The 20,085-nt window shown below is 43.3% G+C and overlaps 1 protein-coding gene across 5 annotated transcripts in view; it reads left to right on the forward strand.

Moving 5' to 3' along the window:
• CALD1 (caldesmon 1) overlaps positions 1–20,085 on the forward strand; it is a 232,849-nt gene that overhangs the window by 149,500 nt on the left and 63,264 nt on the right. Inside the window, exon 1 of one of the 5 annotated variants that reach the window (XM_055421302.2) lies at positions 7,219–7,452. The exons of the other annotated variants lie outside the window; for them this stretch is intronic. Coding sequence (XP_055277277.2) covers positions 7,400–7,452 — 53 coding nt within the window. The 5' untranslated portion in view covers positions 7,219–7,399. Of the gene's footprint in view, positions 1–7,218; positions 7,453–20,085 lie in introns of those variants that run through there. 5 annotated transcript variants of the gene reach the window in all.

Consider the following 20,085-nt stretch of genomic DNA (forward strand, 5'->3'; position numbering starts at 1 on the left):
GGGTCCCAAAGAGTTGGACACGAGCGACGGAACGGAACGAGGCAGACTTTATACATGTGGAGCCAGACACTGGTTCTTAAAGAATCACTAGAATTCAGAGAAGCAAAGGAAATTTAAAAGGCCGTTTTAGGGAAAAGGAGAAAGAATAGCCTCCTTGGGTAAAGGCAGAACACTTCAGGAGATATCGGGAAAATGGTGACAAATGCCAATAATCTTTTCCCTGAACAAAAGTCTGCTTTATGATCCATGTTAGGGTACATTGCACGGAGGATGTTCGTGCGCTAGATTGCCGGTGGGTACAGCTGGAGGTCACAATTTCCTAAGGGGATGAATTAGCAAGGTAATGCTGGGGTTCAACGTTTGGTCTTGAGAAGGAGAGAATGCCCTCCTTTTAACTGAACGGTGGGGTCTTGAGCAGAGGACCTGCATTTCACCGTGAAAATACAGAAGCATCAAGGCAGAGTGAAATGATGTCTCACTCCCATGCACCCATCCTGTTTTATTCAATAACCAAATACATACTAGGGTGGCATTGATGGTGAGCCCACTGGGCCAGCCGGGAGGAGAAGAGGGGAAGAATAGTTCACCGGATTAGATCTCAAGAAAGCAGATTAGACAGATTCAGGAGAAACACTACCTCCTGAAAGGAAGAAAGGGAGAAGGTCATCCTGGGAGAACTCACGGAGCACTAAGTGACTCTGAAAGTCTTCTTTCTTTAGCTGAATGGTGAGCACACAGATGTTCATTATAGTTTCTTACTCCTTTTAGTTTGTCTAAGATTTTAGAATAAAATGTAATTTTAAAAATGTACAAAAACCTTATAACCGGCACCCATATATCATCAGATCTGCCTATGGATGTCAACAAAATGACATTACTAGTGGTGCAATTCTTAATGATCCCTGCTGATGCAAGACTAACTCCACCAATAACTTTTTTAAAAAAGGAGTCCTTCTGTTTCTAGAAGTCTGATTCACAAAATCTAACAAATGGCGCATTCAGCCACCATGGGCAAACTTCTGTGGCTCCTACCACTGATTCCCTGCCCCAGCGAGGCCCTGCCCCATCCTCCACCACTGCCCTGGGGCTTACTTGAGACCCTCCATTTCCACATCAAAGATGCTGTCTCCTGCCCTTACTACAAACTTTCAAGTTTCCGAAGTGGTCCTGCGTTTCCTTCACTCTTCCAGAATTCCAAAACGGCTGTGGTTATAGAAGTGTGTGTGTTGGGTGGGGGGAGGGCTTTCCTCTGCCCTCCTTTGTCACCAGGCCACCAAAACTCAGCCTAGACATCTTGTGGTTTTCCTGAGTGGTTTTCCTTTTTTGACTCAGGAAACACCTTCCGCTTCCCTGAAGTCCACCTTGGTCCTCAGGACACAAACGTATGGCAATGGGTCTTGGCTCAGGGGCCGATTCCAAGGCATGGGATAGCAGACAATGTGCCAAACCTCCATGTGGATCGGCTCCCTAGACCCCCTTCACCACACAGCCACACGTGCCTGGATGCATCTCAGCTCCAGTGGTGGGCATAACTGGCCTTGAGGCTGGGCCACCAGTCACATCAGTTATCCTCTCATTTCAACTCAATGACAGAAGAAAACAAATTAGCTTGGTCAAGGCCATTATTTGCTCTTTATGAAGCTATATGCCCTAATTTACTGATGCCACACATATTACAGAAGGGCTGCTCTATGCCAGACATTGCACTAACTGGGGTGAGAGGAGGGGGCTCAAAGATGGGCACGACACAGTCCTCCTCAAGGAGCTCACAGCCTAATAACGGGAGGTCGAAATATGTAAATACACTGGGAGTGCAGTCCAGGACCTTGAACTCTATGTTGCTTCAAATAGATCATTAGAATTCCCAGACATTGACATGTAGGTATATATATGCTCTCTGAAAGATCGTGTCCTCCTTTTTTGAAGTCATATTATGTGCTTCAAGCAGGAGAGCAAGAAAAATACTATAGAGAGTAACCTGAAAGAACTGAAGAATGAGCCTCTGGAAATAGAGTGAAGGTCTTTGTATGAGGGTGATTAATAACAACAAAAATAGCTTAACATATAAACGCTGGAGATAGGTTGATTAAACAACAAATCTGAAGGGAAAAAAAGCCACCCTGGATTTAGCACAAAAATTAATGAATGATCTCTATAAGAGATGCTATTATCAACGTGAAAACAGTGTTAGGATGTGTTAACAGGAACGTGGCAGGCAGTGCTGGGACTTCAGCCAGCCACATTCAGCCTTGGTCAAGCCTTTATTATGTCCAATTTTGGTTTCCCATTTGAAGAGTTGTTAAATTTCAGGCTGATATTAAAAGGAAGGAAAATAGGCATTGGCATCTAGCCTAGAAAAGACGAGACTGAGGATGACTTAATACCTGTGGCCCTAATAGAGATAAGTGGATTTCTATTTCAGGCACAGGAAGTTTAGTTCAATCACCGAATCAATTGAGCATTTAAGAGTGATTAAACACTGGGACCTTGCTCATAGGATGTTACCTTAGAAGTAGAGTATTTCAGCTCTGCCACTTTCAGAATACTGTTCACTCTCCATCTTGCATTAATATTTTAGAATGCAAATCTTATCTCCCTTTGGGACTGCCCTTCTTATCTTTGGAGGCCTCATGGCTCTTGACTCTATGACTTGCTTGTAATAAATATTCAAATAGTGTTAGGTAGGGGGAAGGTGTTGGAATGGAAACTATATGGGCACCATTATAAGGTAGACAAGAGAATGTAGCAGCCCAAGCTGTGTCACAGGCCTGGAGTGAGACCAAAGAATAGTTCAGAGAATTGTCTCAGCAAAGGCCATAAACATTCTTGTGATGGACAGGGCGCTGCACTGGAAGACTATGAGAAGGGGTAAATGATGGCTTTCTATAACAGTCCATACATCCCTCCACCCGCTCCCCCGCCCAGCCCAACACACATTCCACAGTGGGAACTACAGACTTTAGCTAAGACATGATATGGAAGGAGAGACAAGGAAAATACTGGATGGTAGAGAGCAGAAGAAAGAAGGAAGAGTAGTCTGTAATTTCTGCAAAAGGAGATGGAAAAGGGAGAAGCATTTCACAAGAAGGTTACTCAGGAAAATCTGTTAAAAAAGCAGTAATCCCAGGAAAATGCAAAGCAATATCATTTAAGTGAAACATGTTCAGTACCATTCGGGGAGAGGAATGGGGAGGAGGGTGATGCCTCAGCTGTGGAAGAAAGACTCTGAGAGGCCACTCTGAGAGGAAAGGAGGAAAGATATAGTTAACCCCTTCACTCCTGTTCCTGGTGAGCGGCTGTCTAGGCAAGATCTTTTGCCTCATTCTAAGAGTATAGTGTCTGTGAATTTCTTAACATGAAAAACTTTCTTCGAGAACTTTTAAAAACATCCTCTTTAAATTACTTGAATGGTTGCCTCTCATGTGTTTAGATTTCCTTTGACTTTAAGTTGTGTTTCTGTAGGAGGTGTGTGTGTGTGTGTCTGTCTTGAGTGCATTAGGGCAGTACACGGGGCACTTCCCACATGCCTCTCTTTTCCCTAGGGAATTGCTCCAAGGTAGAAGCTGTTCTTAAACAACCATTGCAGACCATAAAGTCTGGAACAGATCATGGAGCTCCTACCTCCATGAAGTAAAGTTATTTTTTAATCATATTTTATTAATAAAGGACCACCCTGTGGTGGGAGCTTATTTCTTTCTATAGCACTGACCTCCTTCAAACCTTCCCAGCCCAGAATCTCTTTGACGAAAAATGAAACAAACTACCTAAAAATGAAGGGTCCTATCAGTAATTTCCTTGATGCTGGAAAAGATTGAAGGCCTGAGGAGAAGGGGACAGGGGACAGCAGAGGATATGATGGTTGGACGGCATCACCGACTCGCTGGACATGAGTTTGAGCAAGCTCCGGGAGTTGGTGATGGATAGGGAAGCCTGGCATGCTGCAGTCCATGGGGTGACAAAGAGTTGGACACAACTGAGCGAGTGAACTGAACTGATTAGTAATTCAAGAGTGGCCCAGATTCTCATTTCCGCTACTCAAAGAGGCCAGAAATGTCACACGTATGACACCTACTCTCTCGCTGAAGGATGACTGGCCCAGCTGTTCATAGCACCAATGAGGGATCATTACTCTGGCTCTCAGAGACACCAGTTCTGGCAGCTGGACTCTGAGTGCCTGTGTCTGTGCTGCACAGTGAAAGCACATGTGCTTGCTCGTCTCTGCAGAAACAGACGCTGTTCACAAGTTACCTTCTGGTATGTTCTTCCTGATTCCTCTCACCTCGCCTCTCCAGCCCCTGGCGGCTGGACCTCAGAGGGCTACCTGGAAGCAGCTGCCTACTCCAGCCCCACTCTCGTCTGGTGATTCTCTCATCTTCCTGCCTCTCAAGTGCATCCAGTCTCCCTCTCATTGTCCTCTGTGCCCTCCCTCTTCCCTACTGGAGTCTGACCCGAGCCCCAGATTCATTCCTCTCTTTGCTCTTGTCATGTTAGTACCCTATGAGGTAGCAGGAGTTATGACATCCATTAGTTTTACAAACTGAAGACAGACAGCTACTTCCCAAACACATTCCATTAATAACAAGGGGCCAGCTACAAGTGTACATGATTTCCCTGTTTCTATGTACAACTAGGAAAATAACTCGGTGGATATCTTTTATACAGCTGGCCATTAGCGTATTTTCAGTGCATGAATGTCAGCATGTTAGTGGAAGATTACTAAATTCTTGCTCTCCGCTATGTGTGTGTGCATGTGTGTGTGTGTGTGTCTGTGTGTGTGTGTGTGGAGAAAAAGAGTCTGGCCTGGAAGAACCACTGAATTTTTTCCAGGCTAGTCAATTTTATGAGTTTATTCTGATGATGCCAAAATTATACTTGCCACCTCAGAATTGGAGTGGGAGTGGGAAACAGGAAATCAGGAGGTGAAATGTATTCCCAAGGTCAACTGAGTCCCATAAGCAAATGTATTGGTTTTCTATCACTGCTGTAACAAAGAACCACAATCGTGGTGGCTTAAAACAGTAAAAACTTACTATCTATTGTTCTAGAGGTACAGAGTCCAACACAGTTCTCTCCAAGCTGACACCAAGGTATAGATAGACAGGGCTGCATTCCTTTCCAGAGGCTCTAGGGGCAAATCCATTTCCCTGCCTTTCCAGTTTCTAGAAGCCACCACATTCCTGGATTCCAGGCCCCATGCCTCTATCTTCAGTGCCAGCAAGGTCATCTCTCTAGCTTCTATTCTACAGCCATATCTCCCTGTGACCTCAGCGGGAGAGGCTTATCTCATTTTAGACACTCGTGTGACTAAGAGTGAGCACATCTGGGTAATCCAGGATAATCTCTCCACCTCAATGCCTTTAAGTTAATCACATCTGGAAAATCCCTTTTGCCGTGTAAGGTAACATATTCACAAGTTCTGGGCATTAGGACATTGGATGTCTTTGGGAGAAACATTATTCTGCCTGCCACAGCAAATCACTGAATTTTAGAGGAAAAAATTAAATGGGAAAAATGTGGTAGAAAGAGGAATGGCAGAATGCCTCAATACATGCATCTACCACAGCTTTGGAGCAATAAACTCAAACCAAGTCAGTATTTTATTAAAGCCTCTTGTGTAATCTCTAATTTTATGAGTGTCTTGTGCACTTTAAGTAATCTATATACGTTGAGTGATAATATACATAATCAAAGGGATGTCTAAAGGTGTATATTCATTATGTGTGTGTGTGTTAGTTGCTCAGTCGTGTCGGAGTCGTTGCGACTCCATGGACTGCAGCCCGCCAATCTCCTGTGTCCATGGAATTCTCCAGGCAAGAATACTGGCATGGGTTACCATTCCCTTCTCCAGAGGATCTTCCCTACCCAGGGATCTAATCCAGGTCTCCTGCATTGCAGGCAGATTCTTTACCATCTCAGCCACTAGGTAAGCCCATTCATCATAGTATATGGAGATAATTAACATTGAAATTCATTAAACTCTATTACTCTATAAACTATGACTTTGAGAAAAGCATAGGACTTAAGCAGAAAAACAACCAAAATTTTCTAGTTAGTGAAAGTGAAGAGAGGATTTAATCTAACTAAATTAAATTTCTTTAAGTTGAGCACAAGCGTACCTGCTTTGGTTCCTCTCCATGACTTGGGGTGAACTTTTGAAATGCTCAGTGCTTTTGCATCCATGTTTGCAACATGAAGCCATAGATCTCAAAGATTTTTTTTTAATCATGTGAAGGATGTGAGTCAATGTGTGAAGGAGATTGTTCCTCCTGCTATATACCGAAATAATCATCTTAACCCAACATTGTGGAGATCTGAGTCGTTCAACTGATTTAACAGAAAGCCAGTCCCATCAGTATCTTGGTGCCCCAGCAGCAATCTGTTCATTGCTTGTTAGAGTTGAAGAAACACATTCACAACTCAAGCCTAGACCAAGTGTCATCTCCAGATAGAATCAACACCACCCCCTCCACAGGGGCTGGAATCTGGCTGCTTTCCAAGCTGTTGCTGACCAGGCTCCCTTGCCTGGCCTGGCTGATGAGATCATCACACCAAGTGCCACGGGGGCAGACCAGGCCCGCTGTTGCAACATGTTCCTTCCTCAGGCTGTTGCCTTCACTTCACCAAATGCCCTGTATAACACAGCATATCTCTGATCCTCTGGCTCTCTTCCCTTTGCCTTTGTATGCACTTTTATATCATGCATCTTCCCCTGAATAAAAGGGATAATAGAGGTTTCTCAGATTTGATTTCTCAGTGGGAACTGTTTGCTTTGGAAGCCACCTACACCAATTCTAATTGAGAACAGAGCTCAGAAGGAGGGCCTGAGAACTGCACCCGGATGAACTTTTTGGTGGGCTGATTTCCGTTGATGTTTTTAGCATTGGATTGTGTATGTGAGTGATTTCTAGGGTCGACTGTTTTCCAAAAGCCCGGGCACGTGGATCAATCAGTGTCTTTTTCTTTAACTAGTTCTCTGCCTTGGAAGGATTCTTTGTAATTGATCATATAAAGTCTCCATCATGAAAGCTACTGGGGATCCTGGGCCCCGCTATCCAGTCATAAACATTGTGGAAATCACGAAGCAATCTGGGCCCTTTACAACCTACGTCTAAACATGATGAGCCTCTATTAGAGAGATTACAGTAAAAAATAACAATCAGCTCTCTGATGATCCTGTGCGGAGGGAAAGGGTGGGGAGGAGTAGATTTGGCAAAGGACAAGCCCAGACTTTCGTCACAGGGACAGACCAAAGTGTTAACACAAAGGGAGAACCCGGGAGCATCCCGCACACTGCATTTCAGCCCAGATAACATGGCACTTCCGCGGGCCGGGTCCACGCCCTGACCGCCGGAGGGTCTCAGCACCTCTGCGCCCGCCCGCCGCCCTTCCAGCTGCAGACATGCTCGCGGGATCCGGATCTCAGGGAAGACGCAGTCTGGCCGCGCTCTCCCAGTGAGTGCTCGCTTCACCTCTTCGGGTGTTTCTTCTTCTTTCTTATAAAGGAATTGCTGTTTTTAAAACACTTTTTAATTGTGGGAGTGGGAGGAGAGAGGAGAAGCCAGGAGGCAAAGGAAGGCAGTGAGTGTGTAAGTTTCAGACCCGTATGGAACTTTTTTGGTCTCAACTTGGTGGTGGTTCTGATTGGTTTTCCCCGGTTCCATTTTTTGGGGTGGTTCGTAGACCATTTGCGGGGGGTTGATACCTAGGCACTGAGTTTTCTTATTCCAAATACCGATCCATAAAGCATCGGGTTTCTGAAGATCTGCTGTTAATTTAGACCTGAGCCCTCTGCTCGGAATGATCCATCTGCAGGGCTCAGAGACTTTGGCTAAAGCACACATTGCCCAATCCGTAGAGTCAACAGCCCAAAGCCCTTAATACACTGACCATCTGACTGTGACAGAACAAGACCCAGAGCACATGCTATCGATCAGAGAATTGTTCAGATAACAGGCTCCAAAGTTTAGGATCCTGGAATCTTTGAATGTTCAAGCTAGAGGGGCCCCTAGGGCTGTTTGCTGAAACTCTTTCCTATAGACTGAGAAACTGGAACCCCAAGGGGCAACTCCTCTCACCCAAAGCCAGACAGCAGTCAATAGCGGGGAAGCCAGTGTCTTTGTACTTGCAGGCAAGGGCCCTTTTCACGCTGGCGTTTATGAGGTTTGGAAAACTCTCTGGATCTTGGGAAAAGGTACCGCACAAGAGTAAGAACACCAGATGGCCTTTCAGTAAATCTGTCCCATTTCTGAAAGTTTTGGCATCGATTCAGCATGACAATTGTTGTTCCAGTCGCTCCAGCATTTGTGCAACAGTTCATCAAATAAACAGGAACTCAACAGGGTCCTAAAAAATGAGACCCACGTCCACTGCGTTGGCAGATCTCTTGGATAACCAGTTTCTTTGAGTGTGATCGCTCAAGTGTGAGAGCGAAAAGGGGTGTCAGAGGTTATCTGTATGGTTATCAGACTGGTTGGGGGGTTTGGGGGGGTTTGTAGCAAGTTTACTGTTACGAGGAATTCTGTTACATAAAGGAGATGTTCTGATTAAATGGGTGGTTTTGGATCTAGAGCTTCTCTTCACCGCTGCTCATCCACCTCACCCCCCGTCCTTCTCTACCCCACCCCACTCTACCCACTCCACCAAAATTTTCTTGGAATCCTAGGTGTCCATGGAATTTGAGAAACCCCCGATTGTGTTCAATGGCTCAATTTCGAATGAGGAAACTGAGGCACATGGGGTAAAGGGCTGGCCCAGTATTCACAGCTGATCAACAGCAGAGCCTGGAATGCAGGGCAGAGAGTCTGGGGTGTGTGTGTGTGTGAGTGAGTGTGAATTCCTGGTTCCGACTCTTCCTGCTTTATCATGTCCGTGCTTCTATCAGTTTACTTTCTCCATATCTCTCGCACTCTTATCTACTTACTCTGTCATTTTCTGAATTTCAGCAGTTACTGCCCTCCCCCCACACACACCTGGACAATTCTAATTGCCTCCTATATGGTTCCAGCTTCAGTCACTGTCCCCTTTCTGACCGTGTCCCCTCCGGCCCTCCCACCCCTCACCCTTGAAGATGGAGCTCACTGTCCTCCGCGTGGCATTCACAGTTCTCCACGATCTGCCTTTTGTATCCCTGCCCGTTCTGGCCACCCCCCTGCTCCGGCCAAATCAGATTACTCACTGGTCCTCAGACTTATCACATAAAAGCCACCTCCGTTCGTTGGCTCACCCTGTATCTTATGTGGAGAACACTCTATAAGCCTCAGTTTCCCCTCCAAAATGGAGGAATTGAACAAGACTGGGGCTTCTCAAGTGTTCTGTGGAGACCAAGGATTCCAAGGCAGTGTTGGTGGAGTGAGCAGGGCGCGGGGGGATAGGGAAAAGACAGGGAGCAAGGTGGGAGGTAGGGGCAGCGGAGGGGCGGGGTGTGACTGGCGGGTGCAGTAGGGATGAGTGGCTCTCTCCCATGTGCTCCTGAGTCCACTCCTGTCCTTCAGGGCCCTCATCAAATGCTGCCTTTCTCCACGGGGCTTCCTCCGCTCCTCTTTTGTCTCTGCACCACTAACCTTCATTGTCCATCCTTCTATTATTAGCTTTAAACTAAAGATGGTGGTGAGCATGCCTGTCCTCTTGCAATAAATGGTAATTCACTTGAGGGCAGGAACTATTTTGACTCTTTGGACCTTCAGCCTCCAGCATGGTGCCAATGGTCAAAAAATATTCATTAACTTTCCCGTTATTGGATAAATCAAACTCAGTTCATCTAAGTTCACACTTTTCATTGGAGTCATTTGAACACACAAGAGCTTCTGGACCTTCTGCTTCGGAAGAAGTTTTAGGTTAAATGCCAAAACAGATGCCCAACAAAATGATTTCTAAACTCCTTTGCATTTGCATCAGATAATTTATCAGTTTCATCACCTACGGAGCAAGATTGGAAGTATTTCTTTTATGAGGTACATTAAGATTCCTATATGCCAAGACCTACCCAGGGTCATGTTATTCTCAAGGGCAGTTGTGAATGGTTTTTCAGTTCTTTATAGTTTTCAAGGTGCTGTTTAATTTGTTCCTGGTACGATTATTGAGAGATTCAGTCACTCGCAGTCTAATGTTTTCACCACTTACTTTTTCGTTTTCCCAAAGCCCAGGTGAAATCTTCTTGAGTCAAGATAAGGGGTTTCCTGTAAATAGCCATGCTTTTGTCACATTTTGTAACAAATGTAGAAGGGTATATAAATTTTTAAACCATGATACCGAAGAAACATAGGACATTTTTTAGTTCATGCCACAGTTTTCTGAAGAAACTAAGTTAAAAGCACGACAGGGAAATAAGTGTATCCAGTTCTACTGGTTCAACTCACTATTCACAGTAGCCAAGACTGTCAGGAAACCCCATTACAACTGTGTTCAAGGCAGAAGTCCGCAGTCTGGGCAGAGGAACACTCCGGCACCTTCTCTCTTACCAAGTAAAGGGCATGTACATTTTGTGACCATTGATTTGTATACCAAACCGGCCATTTTTGTTCACTTTGGAGTTCAAAGTTTGGCTTTAAATGATTGACTTCACTGGACCTCTTATCTGATTAAGGGTAAAATTACCACTTTCTGTTAGTGGATAAAAAATAAGAAAAAATGGCAGAGAAACGGGAAGTTATGCCAGTATGGCGCACTCTATAAACGATACTGCTGAATTTCTGCTGGAATGGTGATTATACCAAATCTTTATGGAAATGGTGTCGACTTTCTGCATGTGTCTTCCTAGCCACCTGGCCATAAGCACACTGACTCGGTGCCTGGTGGATACAGGCCTTTCTTTCCCTCCTGGTTGATGCAGTTTGCCTTGCTCACTTCTCTTTCCCTCTCCTTACCTTTAACCTGTTTCTATCCTTGACATGAGCCCTCACTTCGTACTGCTTCTCACACCCTCTCCCCAGTTCCCCCAAAATGGCTTTGCAGAGGCAGGGCTAGCTGAGGCCAGAGGAATGGGGGCTGGGGAGGTGTTCCTCTGCCATCTGGAGGCTAATTTGCCTCTGGCATTCCTAACTGGACCAGTGAGGATGCTGTTTTCCCCCGTAGAAATGCAGTTTCAGTTCTCAGTACTAGCTTCAGATATATCCTAGGTTTTAAAAGGTGGTTGTGGGCTGGCCTGAGATCCCAACTGCCATGTATAATAATGTTTGAAGTTCCAAAAACCAATTTGCAAATTAAGGTTTTGGAAACAAACTTTTCATAAATGTAGGACTGCCTGAATTCACTTCCAAGCCTAATTGAGTTTTTAAGAGGAGCCTTTAAAAATCTGTAAACCTCACTCATTTCCATGCATTCATTCAACAAATATTCATTGAGGGTTTCCTGTGCCAGTTAGTGCTGCTGGGACTAGGCACTGAGAACATAAAAAAGAACAAAGCACAGGCTCTGGCTTCAAGATTATCTAGTCTTTTAACCTCCCGCCCACTGCAGGAATGCTCCTCTGTTCTCATCCCACACCCACCTCCCAGCGTGCACACATCCCCCGGTCCATCAGGGGGCTGCCGTCAGAACAGCACAGACACCTGATCAGCGCTAGCCGCATCAGTGTTTCCCTGTTTTCTCTTTCCCTCTAACCCTCTAAAAGAATACTAGTTTCTATTATACTTGAGTATAAACTTAAATATAATAAACTTAAGTTTATTTTGTGACTCAATATGTCAGTGACTCAATGCACATGAGTGTAAGCAAACTCCAGGAGTTGGTGAAGGACAGGGAAGCCTGGGCTTCTGCATACCATGGGGTCGCAAAGAGTCAGACACACCTGAACTGACTAAGCACACAGGGACCATATATATATACACACATATATCTATTCGAAACAAATATTTCACAAAACATTGCTCACTCTTGCTACGTACAGTGCCCTCTGATGTTTTCTTTTTTCAAGTTGTACTATTGATTTTTTTCACCTTTATTAAAGTATGACTGACAAATAAGATTATTATAATACGTCCACAGGATTCTCCAGGCAAGAATACTGGAGTGGATTGCCATGCCCTTCTCCAGGTCAATTATTAAAGTCTAATTGACAAATAAGTTTATAATATATTTAAAATGTACTATATGACGATCTATAGATCTATACATTGTGAAAGAAGTCCCATAGTTAAGTTAATTAACATATTCATCACCTATCATATTTACCTTTCTTTCCTTTTTTGGTGAGAACACTCAAGTTCCACTCTTTTAGCATATTTCAGTTGACGACACTGTATTATTAACTATAGTCACTATGTTATCCATTGGATCATTAAGACTTTATTCATCTTATCACTAAAAGTTTATAGCATTTTACCAGCCTCTCCCCATTTCTCCTAGCCTCCAGCCCTTGGCAATCACTATTCTAGTGTAACTTTTTTATTCAAATTCCACATATAAGTAAGTGATGGCATGCAGTATTCGTGTTTCTCTGTCTGGCTTATCTCAGCACAATGCTCTCCATATTCATTCCTGTTGTTGCAAATGGCAGAATTTCCTTCTTTTTTTAAAAAATAAGTTTTGTTGGACCTATAGTTGATTTACAATGTTGTATTAGTTTCAGGTGTCCTTCTTTTTAAAGGCTGAGTAAGATTCCACATTACTATGTATATATTGTATACGTTATAATATTCCATATTATATATATTTATATACACATGTATATGGATCTCCATTCATCCATTGATGGACACTTAGGTTGTTTCCATACCTTGGCTATTGTGAGCAATGCTGCAATAACATGAAAATACAGATGTTTCTGATATAGTGATATAGTTTCTTGCCCTCTGATATTTTCTTTAGTCTATATTTCATTAAAAAATGCTAGTCATAACCTACTAAGTAGATTTCAGAAGCTGCAAACTGAATTTTGAAAGCCATTGAACATATTGCATAATCTTGATGACCCTGACCCTGCTAGCTGCCTGTTTCAGAGATCAGCCTAGATACTTAAAGATAGGCTTTTCAAGTGGGAATCAGAGGATCTTGATTCTGGTCTAACTCCTTCAGCAATAAGCCCTGTGATCTCCAGGAAGCCACTTCATCTTGCTGCAATGCAGCTGTAAGATAGAAATGCTCGTGTCTGCTCAGTGTAACTTGCAGGGTGGTAAGACCATCCAGTACAGTGATGTGTGTCAAAGTATATGGGAAAAAAACTAAGTACTAAACAAATGCAAGTTATTATTAAATAGCCTTATTTTTCCCAATTAAAATTTAATATCAGAGGAGCAACTTGGAGAGACCATTTGTTCTTTATAGAGTTGTGGAAAGATCCTTGCATGGGCCATGATATTATGCAACTTCACAAATGAAAATCTCAGAATGACATTTGTTTGGGATGTTGTAACTAGGTTTGTATTTAAGAAGCTCAGCCAGGTCATCCTCTTTCCTCTGCCCTTAAATACTTTTTCCGGTTGTAAAATCAAGGAAGCAACTAGGTGGTCGGTGGGTTTTTAACTTCTGAGCCAATTTGTGAAGGAGTATGCTTTGCCTGATAGTATCTGCTCTGGCCCACTGCAATGATAAATGCTCATTTCCACTGCTATTAAGACTGCTTTTTATTAAAAACAACTGACATTAGATAAAAGTAATGAGTAAAGGAGATAGCTTTCTTAAGAACGGCTTAAAACAGTAAATTTCTAAAGAAAATATGGTACTTTTCTCACTGACCATTCACTTTTTCTTTATAATCTTTATTGTAAACCTCATCTCACACAGACATTGATTAGAATGCTTCTTACCTCTTGATATTGCTATTTAGGGCCTGGTATTTTAGGCTGGTATTTTCTATGCCAATGAATTCCTATTGAGGGTCTAACCCATACTAGACAGGCTCTTCCAGGCTAGCTCTGTCTTTTCTTTCCATGACTTCTTTCTGATAGTTACAAGGAATAGCACTCACCTTTTCTAGAACTCAGTTCTGTCAGTCACTATACCTTGCTCTTTATATGCAACAGATAATATGTGCTTAGTCAGTCAGTCATGTCCGACTCTTTGTGACCCCATGGACTGTAGCCTGCCAGGTTCCTCTATCCATGGGGATTCTCCAGGCAAGAATACTGGAGTGGGTTGCCATGCAATTCTCCAGGGGATCTTCCCAACCCAGGGATTGAACCCAGGCCTCCCGCATTGCAGACAGATTCTTAACCAACTGAGCCACCAGGAAGAGATAAAATAACAATATAATAAAGTAAGGACTATACTCACCCCAAGATAATTAGCCACTTTTGCTCTTTGAAGAGTAAAAACATCCTTGCACAGATAAGCGATACCCCACCAAAGGCCACAGTTCATAATTATCTTGCATAGTTTCCAGAGAAGGGTACATGCAATACAAAAAATTTAAGTAATTTTTTAACCTACATTTAATATGGTTTCATGATATTTATAGCTTTTGTGTAATTCCCATAGCTACTTAATGAATTAATATGATATGTCTAATTGAATTGAAAATAATGGTGTTCACACAACTTTTTGATAAGAGTAAATTTAAGGTCCAAGGTGGCCTGTGTACACTGAACTTTTGAAGCAGAAGAGATGGCTTTAAAGAGGAGCTGATCGCTCACCTCTGCTATTTCTCAGGTAGTCTTTCCAGAGTGAAATAGCACTGCTGGCTGGGAGAAACATTTCAGTACTCTTTCTACTGACCAGACCCACCTTTCCAAGCACTAAATGGACACATTATTGGCAGGTGAAAACTAGAGCCAGGTATCCTGACTCCCACATCGCACTCCCACTCCCACATGTGTTTGGACTTTGATCTTTGATAAGTGTGTGATTGAGCAGGTCTCTCAATTTCAGTAGGCCTAAGTTTCTTCATATGTGGGGCGGAGCGGGTAGCGGGAAAGAAAAGTATAGTATTTGTCTTGCAGATTTAGTGAAAATTAAAGAAAGTAATTACGTGAAGGTGTATAAACCACAGCAGATAATCAGTCAGTGTTAAATTTTCCACCTTCCTCTTCTGTAAGAGCTCTTTTCCTTCAGACCCTAGAAGAGAAATGGCTTGATATCTTACACCAACAAAGCTACTAGGGTGTAAGATGCTGGGGCAAAAGCCAGGTGAATTCAGTTTGTGATTGACATGTGTTCAAAAAAATCCATCTATTTTTAAAAAATCAGAAGAGCTCCTCATCTCAGATTTTAGTTGTTCCATGTACTTCCCACTTAAAAGCTATAACCCATACTGCAATACGTTAAAAGAAACTTGCTAAAAATAGGCTTTGGGGGCAAAATATAAAATTGCTACTTTCCAAAACTGGCCTAAACCAAGAGTGAGAGTGAGAGAGTGAAGTCGCTCAGTCGTGTCCGATTCTTTGCGACCCCATGGACTGTAGCCTACCAGGCTTCTCTGTCCATGGGATTCTCCAGGCAAGAATACTGGAGTGGGTTACCATTGGCCTAAACCAAACACATTGTGAAAGAGGACATAGTAAGAAGTAGGAATTTGTTTGCCAAAAACTTTGATGCCACCGATCTCTAAGTAAGCTCAGTGGAGAAGGGGAGTGTAAATTAAGAATATTAACTTTGAAAAAATGCAGATAAAGTTGGAGCTGGACTCAAATCCTAGTTGCATCATTTTATTAACTATGTGCCCTTGAGCTGATTACCTAATCTCACTGAGTTTTTTCAGTTTATTTGTCTATAAAATGAGGAAAAGATATGTAAAGTGGTTATCATGGTGCCTGGCACTTAGCTCAAAAAGATGTGTGTGGGGTGATAGACAGTAATAATTACTGGCATTAACTGGATGCCTGAGGGAATGAGTCTGAGGTAGCTTCCTGGTACAGTAAGCCCCCTACACATGAATCTTCAAGTAGTGAACTTTTCAAAGATGCGAACGTGCATTCCGTCAACATCAGGCATGCGTGAAATTGCAGCTTGCCCTCCGTCTCCTTGGCAGTCCTTCAGCTCTACCATCTCCCACCTCCACTCCCTCCTCTGCTCAGTAACTCTTCTTGCCTGTTCACTCAATGCCAGCCTCTATATATTAGCTTACTACTATACTTTTCAAGGTAATGTTCTGTAGGATTAAAAATGGTTTCTTTATTTTTTGTGGGTTTTTTTTTAATGTATTATGTATGTGAAAAGTATGCTATCACAGTACAGTACTATATAGTCAATTGTGATAGTTGGGTACCTAGCTAACTTTGTTGGACTTACAAATGCCCTCTCGGAACAGAACTTGTTCGTATGTAGTGGGCTTACTGTATTCACATAACTGTGAGTGACTGTGATGAGTTGTATTAGTTTCCTAGAGCTCACATAACAGTACCACAAACTAGGTGGCTTAGAACCACAGAAACTCATTGTCTCCCACAGTTTTAGAGGCTAGAAGCCTGATGTCAAGGTGTCTGCAGGACTATGCGCCCCCTGAATCCTATAGGGGAAGATTCTTCCTTGCCTTTTCTGGACGCTGGTGGCCCCAGCTGGGCCTTGGTTTGTGGCAGGATAGCTCCAATTTTTCCATTACTTCTCATGACATTCTCCCTATTTCTCTTCACATCATCTTCCCTCTGGCTGTCTCTGTGTCTGAATTTCTCCTTTTTATAAGAACTCCAGTCATTGTGGATTGGAGTTCACCCTAATGACCTTATCTTAACTTGATTACATCTTAATTCCAAATAAAGTCGTATCCTGAGGTACTGGAGGCTAGGACTTCAATGCATTTTTGGAGACAACACAATTAGACCCCACATAATTATGTGGGTACATAGAGTTCCTAGAATTAAATGCAACAAACCTGGGCCTTACCTCTACATTTTAACGTTTGCTGAGGTCTCCACAAATTGAGCAAACCTTCTGTACCCTGGAGATACCTTATGTGGAAATGGTATTCTGATGTGAGTTTGCTGAGTAGTAGATATTTCCAGGGGGATTCCCAGGTGGCTCAGTGGGTAAAGAATCCACCTGCAGTGCAGGAGAAGCGAGTTCAGTCCCTGCATTAGGAAGATCCTCTGGAGGAGGGCATGACAACCTACTCCCGTATTCTTGCCTGGAGAATCCCATGGACAGAGGAGCCTGGTGGGGTGCAGTCCATAGGGTCACATAGAATTGGACACGACTGAAGCAACTTAGCAGGCATGCACAAAGGTACTTCCTGATCACTAAAGGACAAAAGCTCCTTAGGCTCAAGCATTATGGGGCTTTCCTTTTAACCTCAGTGAGTGAAAGGCACCCGAGAAGTATGCATGTATAGCATAGCCTCTTCTCACCCCAAGGGAAACCGCCTGTGAAGTCATAAATTGAACCATGCCAGGCCTGTACAAGTTAGTATCATGGGAAAGATTTACTTTCCACTTATTCTCCCTGCCTTGTATACATTTTTAAACTTCTGACCTTAATTAAACATTCAGTTTGACCCAGGGAAGCATTATAAGTCTATCTCTCTCAGATCTGAAGACTTGCAGGCTGGAAGGGAGACCCTGTAAAACATTCCCTCCATCCAGGAGCTTAAGAAGGCTAGTTTTATGAGTCCACCTGGAGCTACAGGTAAATCTCAAACCAAGACCCTCAGACATCAGAGGAGCAAAAGGAACACAGCAAAGGTGAGAATTGAGCATATGAGGAAATAAAATTATAAGTTACAATGGAAGTCAACTTCATAAATTAGATGGGCTACTAATTCAATGTAATGAACCACACACCAAAATAAACAGTAGAAGGTGCTTGTAATTGTTGAGAAAAATTAACAAAGTAGAACCATGTTGTTCAGTTGCTAAGTAGTGTCCAACTCTTTGCAACCCCATGGGGTGAAACACATCAGGCTCCTCTGTCCTCCACTGTCTCCTGGAGTTTGCTTAAATTCATGTCCATTGAGTCGGTGATGCCATCCAACCATCTCATCCGCTGCTGCCCCCTTCTCCTTTTGCCTTCAGTCTCTCACAGCATCAGGGTCTTTTCCAGTGAGTAGGCTCTTTGCATCAGGTGGCCAGAGTACTGGAGCTTCAGCAGAAACATTCGATCCTTAAATTGAGTACTGTCTCAGTTTCCTCGGGCTGCCTTAACAAAGCACTACATACTTTAAACCAACATACTACATACATTAAACCAACAGGCAGGGTTGTTCCATTAAACCAACATACATTAAACCAACAGGCAGGGCCATGAGGGAGAATCTGTCCCAGGCCTCTCCTAGCTTCGCTTGGTCTCCTGGCTTCTCTTTGACTGTCCTTGGCGTGTAGATATATCACTCCAGTCCTCTGCCTTCCTCTGACATTCTCTGTTTCTTCACATAGTCTGCCTTCCATGCATGTCTTTTTCTGTGTCCAATTTTCTTCCTTTTTATAAGGACTCAGTCCTATTGGATAAGGGCCCACCTTATGACCATCATAACTTGATTACATCTGTAAAAGCCTTATTTCCAAATAAGATCACCTTCTGAGGTTCTGGGGGTTAGGTCACCAACCAACCTATCTTTTTTTTTTTTTCACAATTTTATTTTTTATTTATTTATTTTAGGCTGTGCTGGGTCTTTGTTGCTGCGCAGGTTTTCTCTAGTTGTGGCAAATGGGGGGCTACCCTCTAGTTGAGGTGCATAGACTTCTCACTGTGGTGGCTTCTCTTGTCAAGGAGCATGGGCTCTCGGTGCTCAAACGTCAGTAGCTGCAGCTCGTGGGCTCAGTAATTGTGGATCTTCGGCTCTACAGACTCACGGGCTTAGTTGCTCCAAGGCATGTAGGGTCTTCTTCAAGACATGTTCCATCCCTCCCAGATCAGGGATAGAACCTGTGTCTCCTGCATTGGCAGGTGAATTCTTTACCACTGAGCCACTAGGGAAGCCCCCAACCTATCATTTTTAGGGAGGACACACTTCAACCCGTTACAGATTCTGAGAGATTTAAAATACTTTAACATGACATTGCATAGTTTAATTCATAAGCAGTAAGTGGGATAACTTTCTAGTACAATTAAAATGCCAGCTGACTGAAGGATATGGGGGCAGTGTCAGGCCATCTGTCTAAAGCTATTCCAGTGACACTCAGAACCAACCTCAATGCGTAGAGTTCTGAACCATCAATTCTCCACTAAGTATGGGTGTTAAGCCAGCCCCAAAGAATAATAGAAAAGGGGATTATCCTCTTCTACTGGCAAGCATGCGTTTTCTGGCATGGGAAGATAAAGCTGTCTGATGTTAAATTTTACATTTTAATGACAAGTGACATGGGGACTAAGAGACAGAGAAAATGAGAGATAAAAGACATTCCACTTATTGCACATTTTTAGCTCCTACTCTTCCTCTCCACACTCCACCCCTCAAAAAAAAAAAAAAAACAAAAACACAGAAACAAGGTAGACAACAGGGAAGGAATAAAGGAATACCAACAAAAGAATATTTCCCTACGTTTGTTCTGCATTTCTAAGTCTTCTCTGGTGTTAATATTCTTAGTGAAAAGGAGTTTAAGATCCTTGAGTAGAAAAATCTTCCTGCCCAGTTCTCCCCTTCATGCTTGGAAACAGCAGCATGCCCTGGAAGATACAAGCACAGAACCTATTTTCTATATGATGATGAAGAGGAGGAAGAGAAGGAAGGCAAAAATAATAGTAATAATAAATAATAATAATAGTTAGCATTCATACAGTACTTAGAATGTGCCAAGCCCTGTGCTAGTACATTACACATATGAGTTTATTTAATTCTTCAACAGCATGACACGTTGAGTGCCATTATCTCCATTTTCAGTCAGTTCAGTTGCTCAGTCGTGTCTGACTTTGGCAACCCCATGGACTGCAGCACGCCAGGCTTCCCTGTCCATCACTAACCCCCAGAGCTTGCTCAAACTCATATCCATTTTACAGATGAGGAAAATGAGGCCAAAGAGGTTGATTCACTAGCCCTCTTCCTCCCTGTGTGGGTGTGTAATGCATGGCTCCTGCCTGCTGGCTGACTCCCGGTGGCTCCCTCCTTTCTCCAGCTAACACGGATGTTATTCCAAGCCTGTACTTTCACAGCTCTAACTAACCTCTGGTCTTTGAGTGGGAGAATCTGGCAGCAATTGTAATATGACATCAGATCCTGCTTGATGAGCAAGCTTCTCCTCCTGGTGGAGCAGGGCTGGATGGGGTGAGACGAGTGGTCTGTTGAGG

The sequence above is a fragment of the Moschus berezovskii genome, chromosome 3 (assembly GCF_049115385.1).
Source record: "Moschus berezovskii isolate FMDL1 chromosome 3, NW_MosBer_1.0, whole genome shotgun sequence".
NCBI lineage: Eukaryota > Metazoa > Chordata > Mammalia > Artiodactyla > Moschidae > Moschus > Moschus berezovskii.